The sequence below is a fragment of the Pseudophryne corroboree genome, chromosome 11 (genome assembly GCF_028390025.1).
Source record: "Pseudophryne corroboree isolate aPseCor3 chromosome 11, aPseCor3.hap2, whole genome shotgun sequence".
NCBI classification, from domain to species: Eukaryota; Metazoa; Chordata; class Amphibia; order Anura; family Myobatrachidae; genus Pseudophryne; species Pseudophryne corroboree.
The window spans coordinates 248,503,477-248,517,930 of NC_086454.1; the positions used below are offsets into that span (position 1 = coordinate 248,503,477).

Genomic DNA, 14,454 nt, shown 5'->3' on the forward strand with positions numbered 1-14,454 from the left:
GGTCGCCGGGAGCCCGGCCGCCGGCATACCATACTACACCCATTTGATTGGCTAATGTAGCATAATGCCTAGGTCCCTGGTCTCTTGCAGAATGCAGCAGGTTATTAACATACTTATTGCTCTTTTCAACATTCTATATTGCCTACTGCTATATAACTAGACTATGGGCCAACTGTAATAGTGGTAGCCGGCGTGATTCAAGTGCACTAGATTTTTTAGATTTAAAGCAGCAGTCAGGTTAAAGGCAAAACCAGGTTGGTCTTGGCTGTAAACAAATTGCCGCTTTAAATCTAGAGACTATCAAGCTGGTTCCCTCAAATGGAATTCTATTACATTCTGCCCTATGTACAATTTGGTACACCGATGTTAGAGCTGTATTTTGTTAATGTAATAAGATTCTCTGGGGTGTGATGGCATTATAATTCAGATAACGTCCACCTGCATTGTGAGCTTGCTTATAGCGTGTACATGATTTCCTCTCTCCACAGGAAAGAGAGAGAGCAGCAGGAGGACAAGCAGAAAATAAATGATGCAGCTGCAGAGAGAGAGCAGGAGCAGATTGACCAAATTATCAGAGAATCTTTTGGCAAGTTATCCAAGCGAGGGGTCAGCAGCCAGGTGAGAGTTAGGTGGTAGTGACAGGTCGCGCATGCTTTCGCGTGGAGGCTGGATCGGTAGCAGGCATTTTCCTCCCGCAGCTGGTAAAATATTCTTTCTACGTTAAATGAAAAAGATGTTTTAGTCATTTTGTTGTATATTGTGAACTTTGTATGTTTAAACAAAATTCTGATCATTTTAAGGGCTGGGAAGTATAAATGCAGGTAACTTTCTTAAATATTAAGAAATCTATAGCAATTCTAATTAAAAGCATAGACATCCGCATATGACCTGTTACATTTATTACAGTTGGAGTTTGAGAGAAGGAAGCCTGATGGGACTACAACCCTTGCAATGCTCAATCCTGTTGACACCGCACTAGGTAAGTAGCTGCTTAGGGAACATTTCGGTGTGTATCTGATGTTGTGCTGGAAGAAATTTGTCAAAAGAATCAAGTTTTTGTGAATGGTGACCTATTTGGGGATAATTTTGTTTGGGTCAAGCTTTGTTATATGTTCTCCCTTCAGGCTTGCCAGTTGTTGTAAAAGGCAAATGTTTGAATCCTTCTCATAATTGTGTCCTCCTAGAGGATGATCCTACTTAGGGGATGTGTTAGCGTCCATTCTCCCCGTTCATGATCTGACCGCAGACAAGCCTTTATCATTCAAATTCATATTAAACCCCCCCCCAACAAAAAAATATATATATTTGCAGTGGGAATATAAAATGACTGATTCAAAAAAAAAATTATATTTACTACTTGTTCTGTCTTTAGATCCTGGACATGGCACCACTATACTTGGGTCCACAGCTGGCCGCCTGCAGTCAGGAGTTAATTCGTTGCAAGGTTTCAAAGAAGATAAGCGCAACAAAGTCACTCCAGGTAATGGAGATTTTTATATATATAAATTAATCTGTACTATATGTGAAAAATGTAAAAATCTTCGGTACAGGTTATCCATACAGCCAGGTCATACAATATAAGATAACCAAACCATATATTAGGATAGTTCAACCAACAAGCAACTAAAATAGAGATGCAGAAAGAAGATAAGGAGAAAGTGAAAGTAGAAGATGAAAACGGAGGAATAGACAGAGGGATAAGTCTGCAAGGGATGGCTGATCCACTGCCATAGGACTCCACACTCGACAAGCACAGATTGTGTGTATAACAAGAGATTGGTTGGTCGTGTTAAAGAATTTGGCTTGCATGTAGAGTATACAACATTATTGTGTTTACAGGTTCAGCAAAGTGAGTGCCATAACTACTGTATTTCTCCCAAGCAAACATTCTTCTAACCTGTGTTTGGCATTTTGCGGGAGGTCAGTGCTCAGCTGCCTCTGCTGTAGTTACAGGAAATGATAAACCACAGCGTTCCTTCCTATAGACGGAATATTGTGGTCCAATTCTCAATAACTTCTGAAGGGTTTTACAGAAATAATTATCTGTTCAGTGTTGGAAATGCAGTAAAAGACATAATATGGCATTATATGTGATTCATCCTTAGTTTTATACTTGAACTATGGGCCATTCACCACCTACGCTCCTTCATATGACTCTACATTTGCGAACATCAGCAAGGATGACTCTGACCTCATATACACCACATATGGAGAGGACCCCAGTCTTCAGGGAACGTTCAGGTACAACAAAATGTTTTTCTTGGATATCTTCAGATCTTATTGGTCTATTTACTAAGCCTTAGTTGGAGATAAAGTGCCTGGAGCTAAAGTACCAGCCAACCAGCTCCTAACTGTCATTTCTCTGACGTCCTAGTGGATGCTGGGAACTCCATAAGGACCATGGGGAATAGACGGGCTCAGCAGGAGACTGGGCACTCTAAAGAAAAGATTAGGTACTATCTGGTGTGCACTGGCTCCTCCCTCTATGCCCCTCCTCCAGACCTCAGTTAGAATCTGTGCCCGGCTCGAGCTGAAAGTATTTTATTAGGTTTTTTATTTTCAGTGAGATCTGCTGGCAACAGACTCAGTGCTACGAGGGACTTAGGGGAGAGAAGCGAACCTACCTGCTTGCAGCTAGCTTGGGCTTCTAGGCTACTGGACACCATTAGCTCCAGAGGGATCGAACACAGGCCCAGCCTCGGTCGTCCGGTACCGGAGCCGCGCCGCCGTCCCCCTTGCAGAGCCAGAAGACGGAAGATTCCGAGGACAAAATCGGCGGCTGAAGACTCCGTGTTGGATTTCCTAAAATCACATTGGTTTGAGCCACTTCAGACCGTGGAATTAAAATATCTCACGTGGAAAGTGGTCATGCTTTTGGCCTTTGCTTCGGCTAGGCGGGTGTCAGAATTGGCGGCTTTGTCCTGTAAAAGCCCCTATCTGATTTTCCATATGGACAGAGCAGAATTGAGGACGCGTCCCCAATTCCTCCCTAAGGTGGTATCAGCGTTTCATTTGAACCAACCTATTGTGGTGCCTGCGGCTACTCGGGACTTGGAGGCCTCCAAGTTGCTGGACGTAGTCCGGGCCCTGAAAATCTATGTTTCTCTGACGTCCTAGTGGATGCTGGGAACTCCGTAAGGACCATGGAGAATAGCGGCTCCGCAGGAGACTGGGCACAACTAAAAGAAAGCTTTTAGACTACCTGGTGTGCACTGGCTCCTCCCACTATGACCCTCCTCCAAGCCTCAGTTAGATTTCTGTGCCCGGCCGAGCTGGATGCACACTAGGGGCTCTCCTGAGCTCATAGAAAGAAAGTTTTTTAGTTTTTTTATTTTACAGTGAGACCTGCTGGCAACAGGCTCACTGCATCGAGGGACTAAGGGGAGAAGAAGCGAACCTACCTGCTTGCAGCTAGCTTGGGCTTCTTAGGCTACTGGACACCATTAGCTCCAGAGGGATCGACCGCATGGAACTGGCCTTGGTGTTCGTTCCCGGAGCCGCGCCGCCGTCCCCCTTACAGAGCCAGAAGCAAGAAGAGGTCCGGAAAATCGGCGGCAGAAGACATCAGTCTTCACCAAGGTAGCGCACAGCACTGCAGCTGTGCGCCATTGCTCCTCATACACACTTCACACTCCGGGCACTGAGGGCGCTGGGGGGAGGGGGGCGCCCTGAGCAGCAATAAAAACACCTTGGCTGGCAAATATATCACAATATATAGCCCCAGAGGCTATATATGTGATAAATACCCCTGCCAGAATCCATAAAAAAGCGGGAGAAAAGTCTGCGAAAAAGGGGCGGAGCTATCTCCCTCAGCACACTGGCGCCATTTTCTCTTCACAGTGCAGCTGGAAGACAGCTCCCCAGGCTCTCCCCTGTAGTTTGCAGGCTCAAAGGGTTAAAAAGAGAGGGGGGGCACTAAATTTAGGCGCAATATTGTATATACAAGCAGCTATTGGGAAAAATTCACTCAATATAGTGTTAATCCCTAAATGATATAGCGCTCTGGTGTGTGCTGGCATACTCTCTCTCTGTCTCCCCAAAGGGCTGTGTGGGGTCCTGTCCTCAGTCAGAGCATTCCCTGTGTGTGTGCGGTGTGTCGGTACGGCTGTGTCGACACGTTTGATGAGGAGGCTTATGTGGTGGCAGAGCAGATACCGATAAATGTGATGTCGCCCCCTGTGGGGCCGACACCAGAGTGGATGGATAGGTGGAAGGTATAAACCGACAGTGTCAACTCCTTACATAAAAGGCTGGATGACGTAACAGCTGTGGGACAGCCGGCTTCTCAGCCGCGCCTGCCCAGGCGTCTCAAAGGCCATCAGGGGCTCAAAAAACGCCCGCTCCCTCAGATGTCGACACGGAGTCTGACTCCAGTGTCAACGAGGTTGAGACATATACACAATCCACTAGGAACATCCGTTACATGATCCCGGCAATAAAAAAATGTGTTACACATTTCTGACATTAACCCAAGTACCACTAAAAAAGGGTTTTATGTGTGGGGAGAAAAAGCAGGCAGTGTTTTGTTCCCCCATCAAATGAGTGAATGAAGTGTGAAAAAGCGTGGGTTCCCCCGATAAGAAACTGGTAATTTCTAAAAAGTTACTGATGGCGTACCCTTTCCCGCCAGAGGATAAGTTACGCTGGGAGATATCCCCTAGGGTGGATAAGGCGCTCACACGTTTGTCAAAAAAGGTGGCACTGCCGTCTTAGGATACGGCCACTTTGAAGGTACCTGCTGATAAAAAGCAGGAGGCTATCCTGAAGTCTGTATTTACACACTCAGGTACTAGACTGAGACCTGCAGATAGTGCTGCTGCAGCGTGGTCTGTGACCCTGTCAAACAGGGATACTATTTTGCGAACATAAGAGCATATTAAAGACGTCGTCTTATATATGAGGGATGCACAGAGGGATATTTTGCCGGCTGGCATCCAGAATTAATGCAATGTCCATTCTGTCAGGAGGGTATTAGAGACCCGACACTGGACAGGTGATGCTGACTTTAAAAGGCACATAGAGCCTTATAAGGGTGAGGAATTGTTTGGGGATGGTCTCTGGGACCTCGTATCCACAGCAACAGCTAGGAAGAAAATTTTTTACCTCAGGTTTCCTCACAGCCTAAGAAAGCACTGTATTATCAAGTACAGTCCTTTCGGCTTCAGAAAAGCAAGCGGGTCAAAGGCGCTTCCTTTCTGCACAGAGACGAGGGAAGAGGGAAAAAGCTGCACCAGTCAGCCAGTTCCCAGAATCAAAATTCTTCCCCTGCTTCCTCTGAGTCCACCGCATGACGCGGGGGCTCCACAGGCGTAGCCAGTTACGGTGGGGGGCCGCCTCAAAAATTTCAGCGATCAGTGGGCTCGCTCACAGGTGGATCCCTGGATCCTTCAAGTAGTATCTCAGGGGTACAAGCTGGAATTCGAGGCGTCTCCCCCCCCCCCGCCGTTTCCTCAAATCTGCCTTGCCGACAACTCCCTCAGGCAGGGAGGCTGTGCTAGAGGCAATTCACAAGCTGTATTCCCAGCAGGTGGTAGTCAAGGTGCCCCTACTTCAATAAGGACGGGGTTACTATTCCACACTGTTTGTGGTACCGAAACCGGACGGTTCGGTGAGACCCATGTTAAATTTGAAATCCTTGAACACATACATAAAAAAATTCAAGTTCAAGATGGAATCGCTCAGGGCGGTTATTGCAAGCCTGGAGGAGGGGGATTACATGGTATCCCTGGACATCAAGGATGCTTACCTACATGTCCCCATTTACCATCCTCACCAGGAGTACCTCAGATTTGTGGTACAGGATTGCCATTACCAATTCCAAACTGCCGTTTGGACTGTCCACGGCACCGAGGGTCTTTACCAAGGTAATGGCAGAAAGGATAATACTCCTTCGAAAAAAGGGAGTTTTAATTATCCCGTACTTGGACGATCTCCTTATAAAGGCGAGGTCCAAGGAGCAGTTGTTGGTCGGAGTAGCACTATCTCGGGAAGTGCTACAACAGCACGGATGGATTCTATACATTCCAAAGTCACAGCTGGTTCCTACCACACGCCTACTGTTCCTGGGGATGGTTCTGGACACAGAACAGAAAAAAGTATTTCTCCCGCAGGAGAAAGCCAAGGAGCTGTCATCTCTAGTCAGAGACCTCCTGAAACCAAAACAGGTATCGGTGCATCACTACACACGAGTCCTGGGAAAAATGATAGCTTCTTACGAAGCAGAATTCCATTCGGCAGGTTCCATGCAAGAACCTTTCAGTGGGACCTCTTGGACAAGTGGTCGGGATCGCATCTTCAGATGCATCGGCTGATACCCTGGTCCTTGGAGACAGGGTTATCTCTACTGTGGTGGCTGCAGAGTGCTCATCTTCAAGAGGGCCGCAGATTCGGCATACAGGACTGGGTCCTGGTAACCACGGATGCCAGCCTTCGAGGCTGGGGGGCAGTCACACAGGGAAGAAATTTCCAAGGACTTTGGTCAAGTCAGGAGTCGTCCCTACACATAAATATTCTGGAACTGAGGGCCATTTACAATGCCCTAAGTCTGGCAAGGCCTCTGCTTCAAAACCAGCCGGTACTGATCCAATCAGACAACATCACGGCAGTCGCCCATGTAAACCGACAGGGCGGCACAAGAAACAGGATGGCGATGGCAGAAGCCACAAGGATTCTCCGATGGGCGGAAAATCACGTCTTAGCACTGTCAGCAGTGTTCATTTCGGGAGTGGTCAACTGGGAAGCAGACTTCCTCAGCAGACACGACCTACACCCGGGAGAGTGGGGACTTCATCCAGAAGTCTTCCATCTGTTGGTAAACTGTTTGGAAAGGCCACAGGTGGACATGATGGCGTCCCACCTAAACAAAAAACTAGATATTTGGCCAGGTCAAGGGACCCTCAGGCGATAGCGGTGGACGCTCTAGTGACACTGTGGGTGTACCAGTCGGTTTATGTATTCCCTCCTCTGCCTCTTATACCAAAGGTACTGAGAATAATAAGAAGACGAGGAGTAAGAACGATACTCGTGGTTCCGGATGGGCCAAGAAGAGCTTGGTACCCAGAACTTCAAGAAATGATATCAGAGGACCCATGGCCTCTACCGCTCAGACAGGATATGCTACAGCAGGGGCCCTGTCTGTTCCAAGACTTACCGTGGCTGCGTTTGACGGCATGGCGGTTGAATTCCGGATCCTAAAGGAAAAGGGCATTCCGGAGGAAGTCATTCCTACGCTGATAAAAGCCAGGAAAGAAGTAACCGCAAACCATTATCACCGTATTTGGCGAAAATATGTTGCGTGGTGTGAGGCCAGGAAGGCCCCAACAGAGGAATTTCAGCTGGGTCGTTTTCTGCACTTCCTACAGTCAGGAGTGACTATGGGCCTAAACTTGGGTTCCATTAAGGTCCAGATTTCGGCTCTGTCGATTTTCTTCCAGAAAGAACTGGCTTCACTGCCTGGAGTTCAGACATTTGTAAAGGGAGTGCTACATATTCAGCCCCCTTTTGTGCCTCCTGTGGCACCTTGGGATCTCAACGTGGGTTTGAGTTTTCTAAAATCACATTGGTTTGAGCCACTTAAAACTGTGGATTTTAAATATCTCACGTGGAAAGTGGTCATGTTATTGGCCTTGGCTTCGGCCAGGCGTGTGTCAGAATTGGCGGCTTTGTCATGTAAAAGCCCTTATCTGATTTTCCATATGGATAGGGCACAATTGAGGACTCGTCCCCAGTTTCTCCCTAAGGTGGTATCAGCTTTTCACTTGAACCAACCTATTGTAGTGCCTGCGGCTACTAGGGACTTGGAAGATTCCAAGTTACTGGACGTAGTCCGGCCTTAAAAATTTATATTTCCAGGACGGCTGGAGTCAGGAAAATTGACTCGCTTTTTATCCTGTAGGCACCCAACAAAATAGGTGCTCCTGCTTCTAAGCAGACTATTGCTCGCTGAATTTGTAGCACAATTCAGCTGGAGCATTCTACGGCTGGATTGCTGCATCCTAAATCAGTAAAAGCACATTCCACGAGGAAAGTGGGCTCATCTTGGGCGGCTGCCCAAGGGGTCTCGGCTTTACAACTTTGCCGAGCTGCAACTTGGTCAGGGGCAAACACGTTTGCCAAATTCTACAAATTTGATACCCTGGCTGAGGAGGACCTTGAGTTCTCTCATTCGGTGCTGCAGAGTCATCCGCACTCTCCCGCCCGTTTGGGAACTTTGGTATAATCCCCATGGTCCTTACGGAGTTCCCAGCATCCACTAGGACGTCAGAGAAAATAAGATTTTACTCACCGGTAAATCTATTTCTCGTAGTCCGTAGTGGATGCTGGGCGCCCATCCCAAGTGCGGATTGTCTGCAATACTTGTATGTAGTTATTGCCTAACTAAGGGTTATTGTTGAGCCATCTGTTGAGAGGCTCAGTTATATTTCATACTGTTAACTGGGTATAGTATCACGAGTTATACGGTGTGATTGGTGTGGCTGGTATGAGTCTTACCCGGGATTCAAAATCCTTCCTTATTGTGTCAGCTCTTCCGGGCACAGTATCCTAACTGAGGCTTGGAGGAGGGTCATAGTGGGAGGAGCCAGTGCACACCAGGTAGTCTAAAAGCTTTCTTTTAGTTGTGCCCAGTCTCCTGCGGAGCCGCTATTCTCCATGGTCCTTACGGAGTTCCCAGCATCCACTACGGACTACGAGAAATAGATTTACCGGTGAGTAAAATCTTATTTTCCAGGACGGCTAGAGTCAGAAAGACTGACTCGCTGTTTATCCTGCATGCACCCAACAAGCTGGGTGCTCCTGCTTCTAAGCAGACTATTGCTCGCTGGATCTGCTCCACGATTCAACTTGCACATTCTGTGGCTGGACTGCCGCATCCTAAATCAGTCAAAGCCCATTCCACGAGGAAGGTGGGCTCTTCTTGGGCGGCTGCCCGAGGGGTCTCGGCTTTACAACTTTGCCGAGCTGCTACCTGGTCGGGATCAAACACGTTTGCAAAATTCTACAAGTTTGATACCCTGGCTGAGGAGGACCTTGAGTTTGCTCATTCGGTGCTGCAGAGTCATCCGCACTCTACTGCCCGTTTGGGAGCTTTGGTATAATCCCCATGGTCCTTACGGAGTTCCCAGCATCCACTAGGACGTCAGAGAAAATAAGAATTTACTCACCGGTAATTCTATTTCTCGTAGTCCGTAGTGGATGCTGGGCGCCTATCCCAAGTGCGGATTGTCTGCAATACTTGTATATAGTTATTGCCTAACTAAAGGGTAATTGTTATGAGCCATCTGTTAGTGAGGCTCAGTTGTTATTCATACTGTTAACTGGGTATAGTATCACGAGTTATATGGTGTGATTGGTGTGGCTGGTATGAGTCTTACCCGGGATTCCAAATCCTTTCCTTATTGTGTCAGCTCTTCCGGGCACAGTTTCCCTAACTGAGGTCTGGAGGAGGGGCATAGAGGGAGGAGCCAGTGCACACCAGATAGTACCTAATCTTTTCTTTAGAGTGCCCAGTCTCCTGCGGAGCCCATCTATTCCCCATGGTCCTTACGGAGTTCCCAGCATCCACTACGGACTACGAGAAATAGAATTACCGGTGAGTAAATTCTTGTTTTTTTCAAACCCAGCCTGTTACATGGTAGTTAGGAGCTGATTGGCTGGTACTTTATCTCCGTCCACTTTGTCTCCGTTCAATGCTTAGTAAATAGACCCCTTAGGCCCAAATGTATTAAGCCTTAAAATATAGTGGAGACGGATAAAGAGTGATAAATGAGCAGCCAATCCGCTTCCTAACTGCCATGTAACAGGCTGTGTTTGAAAAAATGACCGTTAAGAAGCTAATTGGCTGGTCATTTATCACTCTTTAGCCATTTCCACTTTATCACTTTTTTAGGCTTAATACATTTGTATTAATGATTGTGTCATAATATACAGCCGTGGCCAAAAATTTTGAGAATGACACGAGTATTGGTTTTTAGACCTTTTTGTCAGATGTTGCTATGGTATACAGAAGTTAAATTACAAGCCTTTCATAAGTGTCAAAGGCTTTTATTGACAATTACATTAAGTTTATGCAAAGAGTCCATATTTGCATTGCTGACCCTTCTTTTTAAAGACCTCTGTAAGTTACCCTGGCATGCTGTCATCAACTTCTGGGCCACATACTGACTGATGGCTGCCCATTCTTGCTTAATCAATGCTTGGAGTTTGTCAGAATTTATGGGTTTTTGTTTGTCCACCTGCCTTTTGAGGATTGACCACAAGTTCTCAGTGGGATTAAGGTCTGGGGAGTTTTCTGGTCATGGACCCAAACTTTCTATGTTTTGTTCCCCGAGCCACTTAGTTATCACTTTTGCCTTATGGCAAGGTGCTCCATCATGCTGGAAAAGGCATTGTTCATCACCAGACTGTTCTTGGATGGTTGGGAGAAGCTGCTCTTGGAGGATGTTTTAATACCATTCTTTATTCATGGCTGTGTTCTTAGGCAAAATTGCGAGTATGCCCATTCCCTTGGCTGAGAAGCAACCCCACACATTATTGGTCTAGGGATGCTTTACTGTTGGCATGACACAGGACTGATGGTAGCGCTCACCTTTCCTTCTTTTTCCAGATGCCTCAAACAATCTGAAAGGGGATTTGTCAGAGAAAATGACTTTTCTCCTTCGTCCTAGAGGATGCTGGGTACTCCAAAAGGACCATGGGGTATAGACGGGATCCGCAGGAGACATGGGCACTTTAAGACTTTAAATGGGTGTGAACTTGCTCCTCCCTCTATGCCCCTCCTCCAGACCTCAGTTAGATTCTGTGCCCAGAGAGACTGGACACTAACAGGGGAGCTCTCCTGAGTTTCTCTGAAAAAGACTTAGGTTTTTTATTTTCAGGGAGCACTGCTGGCAACAGGCTCCCTGCTTCGTGGGACTGAGGGGAGAGAAGCAGACCTACTTATGCGAGTTAAAGGCTCTGCTTCTTAGGCTACTGGATACCATTAGCTCCAGAGGGTCTGATCACTTGGTATAGCCTAGCTGCTCATTCCCGAAGCCGCGCCGTCGTCCCCCTCACAGAGCCAGAAGAAAGAAGCCGGGTGAGTAACTGAAGTACAGAAGACTTCACTAAAGACAGTAGAAGACGTCAGTTAGAGGTACCGCGCAGTGGTCGCGCTGCGTGCCAACGCTCCCACACACCAGCGGCACTACTTGGATGCAGGGCGCAGGGGGTCGCCCTGGCCAGCAATAAGACCTCAAATCAGCCTGGCAACAGTAAATACAGTGCATAGGCAGTCCTCAGCAGTCCAAAACCCTGTACCTTTTGCAGAATATCAGTCTATCCCTGATGTTTTTCCTGGAGAGAAGTGGCTTCTCTGCTGCCCTTGTCTGGAGAAGGAAAGGTGAGCGCTACCATCAATCCTTTGTCCTCCTCATGGCCATGGCTGTATAGTCTGCGTCATTATATAAAGTGCCACTTATGTTTTGGGTTTAACCTTCCTATAATTATCCACTAGTTAATTAATCTTTTTGTTTTAAATGTATAACATTGCTATGAAGGTTTTACAAATAATACTTTTTTATTTTATTTATTTATTAGTACTATTTTTAATTGCGATTAATGTATGAGTGCCTTAACTCGTGGAAGCCTATGCAGTGTAAATATTATGAAAATTAGTCTGATTCTGGAGGATTTCATTGCCTTGGCCTTGAAGGAGTCAAAGAAAATGTCTGCTCTTATAGCAACCACAGACTTTGGATAAAGCACGCAATGTATACATATGCTAAGGCGTACTGGATACATTTCAAAATAATGTTGGGTTTCTGCAGGTAACAGTGGGTAGAGTTATGGAAAAGTCTATATCACAAAAGACAAAAATTCTGATTTTGGGAGGGATTAATGTGGTTGATGCTGTAATTGATAAAAAATAAATTGAATTTGACCAAGTCGGTGAGTGCAGAGTGTTAACACTATTTGTGACACTTGCTGTTATTTGTTGATGATTGGGTTGAATTTGTTTTTCAACCATTACAAATTTGCTGTATGTCTATCTGAAAACCCCCCAAAAAACTAAGATAAATACAAAGTTTCTTCCTGATTTTAACATGCAGCGCTTTGGTTTTAATTTTTTTGTGTTCTGTTTAAAGGTATGTTGGAATGTTTTAGACATTATGGGGGAGATTCAAATGTTTGAAAAGTCGGTTGGGAGTCAGTTTTCTCCTATCTAATAGACAGGAAAAAACAGACACCCAACCGACTTTTCAAACATTTGAATTCCACCCTATGCATGTACAGATGTAACCAAGACCATCCTTGCTGTAGTTTCGCCATACATGCGTCTTAGTCGCGGCATAAATATAGCGCAGGTTGATGTGGTAAGGGTACTAGGGCACAAGAGGAACCTCAACATGCAATACACAGCTTCACCACTGGGTGGCGACTGCTTCACTAATGAAAACTACAGTGCTGAAAACAATAGCAGCGGATGGATATGGCACTACAGAATACTACTGTATATGCAATAGCAAGCCCTGATGAGCGGACCAGTCACTTATTCTTAAGCTTTACAGTGTACTGCAAATAAAGTTCTTTATGTACAGTAATACAGGTCACACATACATGATGATGTGCCACAGATGCAATGATGCTGTAGCGTCCCTTACAAATAAACGGTGGGCTCCAAGGGCGCTGTTTGAAATGATCACTTTAATTCATGACCCAATAAAAATGCCTTTCATGAAAAGCTGAGTGTGCATCTTTTCATGCATGCAAGCAAACTGCCTGTACTGTATATGGATGGGAAGCTTGCAATCACTTACATTTACAGCACAGAAAAAGTTATTTTTGCACGGAGCTGACTGCATCTATCTATCTATCTATCTATCTATCTATCTATCTATCTATCATCTCAAAACCGAATCTTATTGGCTCACGGATGTCACGTGTTTTGGATAGCCAATAAGATTCGGTTTTGAGAACCGAGTAAAACCGAGTAAAACCGAATCCGCTCATCACTACTATCTATCTATCTATCTATCTATCTATCTATCTATCTATCTATCTATCTATCTATCTATCTATCTATCTTGCCGTCCACTAGGGGGCACAGGTACGCTGGGTATGGTTTGGAGAGGAGAGGTCTGGGCACCAAATGATTACTGAATTTTTCCCAACAGCCACAGCCTCCCTCTCCACTATACCAAGCCACCGGCCGGCACCGTTTTAATGGGGGCTGCTTTTAAGTGGTCCCTTGGTTACTGTTACGGTATGCAGTTGAATTGCCGGCAGTCGGGATCCCGGTGGTCGGGATGCAGATGCCGGGGTCCTGACCGCTGACAATGCCGCCAGCTGGAATCCCGGCTAACAGGCTATTCCCACTCGTGGGTGTCCACAACACCCACAGAGTGAGAATAAAACCTGTGGGGTGCGCAGCGAGCCACCAAGCCCGCAAAGGGACTCTTTGCACTCGCCCTGCTGCCGGCATACTGACGATCGGGATGCTGTTGTCTGTATACTGACGGCCGGCATCCCGATCGTCGGCAAATCATACTGATCCCACTGTTACTGTTTATTTTCCTTTTTCCTTTATTTTAAAAATAAAAAATAAATAAAATGTGCGGTCTGTGCAGGCGCCCTTCCAGGAAAACCCACACAGCGCTCCGACACTAGCGCTGGGATGGCAGCACCAGTGAGTGGACTGGCGACTTCCGCCGCAGGCGCACAGCAGGACAGCACCGAGGATCCTTCTGCTCTCGCCGCTGGCGGGTAAGAGAGATCCTTGCAGTTATGCAATGCCGATTTTGGAGACCACCAGCGGGGCAGATGTAGTGGCGGGCCAGCTCCACTCACTGAACCACCAGGGTGCTGCTGCGGAAGCGCACAACCACAGTCCCTGTCATTTTTTTCACCTAGAGGGTATGAGTGCACAGACTGTTAGCCCCTCCCCAGCCCCTGAGCGTGCTTGCAACTTAGTTGACTGCCTGACTCAGGTTTACTCCTCACCTCCCGTCTGCAGCACCTCCTCAGAGCAGGCCTAATTTTCATTCCTTTCGTCCCTTAGGGAAGGCCAGAGGGCAGACATCCTCACGGTACCAGGGTGCTTCCTACAAGGGATCTAAGACCAAGAGGTAAGCAGCCTTGGGTGATCAGAAAACCTGCTCTCAAGCCGGCTAAAACAGTCCGTGTGACAGAGCGGGCCTCCACCTGGCGGACCCCAGTGTGGGAGGCCGACTTCTTTCTTTTGATCGCCGTATGGGAAGGAACCATGACTGATGCATGGGTCAGAGATGTGTCCCGGGGTTACACACTGACGTTTTGGAAAATGCAGAGGCTCTCGGGCAATGAGTTCTTCTGAATGTAAAGGTCATCATTCCGGTACCCTAAACTCAGAGGTGTACAGGTTTCTATGCCAATTTTTTCTTGGTCCAAAAGCCAGACGTATCCTTCGCTGGGGCATAGCGTTATCTTCTGGCTATGTCA

General features: G+C 46.8%; 1 protein-coding gene across 3 annotated transcripts in view; it reads left to right on the forward strand.

The window, feature by feature from the left end:
- Positions 1 to 14,454, forward strand: part of BRD7 (bromodomain containing 7) — a 159,150-nt gene that overhangs the window by 106,784 nt on the left and 37,912 nt on the right. For all 3 annotated transcript variants that reach the window (XM_063945340.1, XM_063945341.1, XM_063945342.1), the window contains exons 8-11: positions 489 to 618; positions 907 to 979; positions 1,373 to 1,480; positions 2,106 to 2,241. In XM_063945340.1, coding sequence (XP_063801410.1) covers positions 489 to 618; positions 907 to 979; positions 1,373 to 1,480; positions 2,106 to 2,241 — 447 coding nt within the window. The remainder of the gene's footprint in view (positions 1 to 488; positions 619 to 906; positions 980 to 1,372; positions 1,481 to 2,105; positions 2,242 to 14,454) is intronic.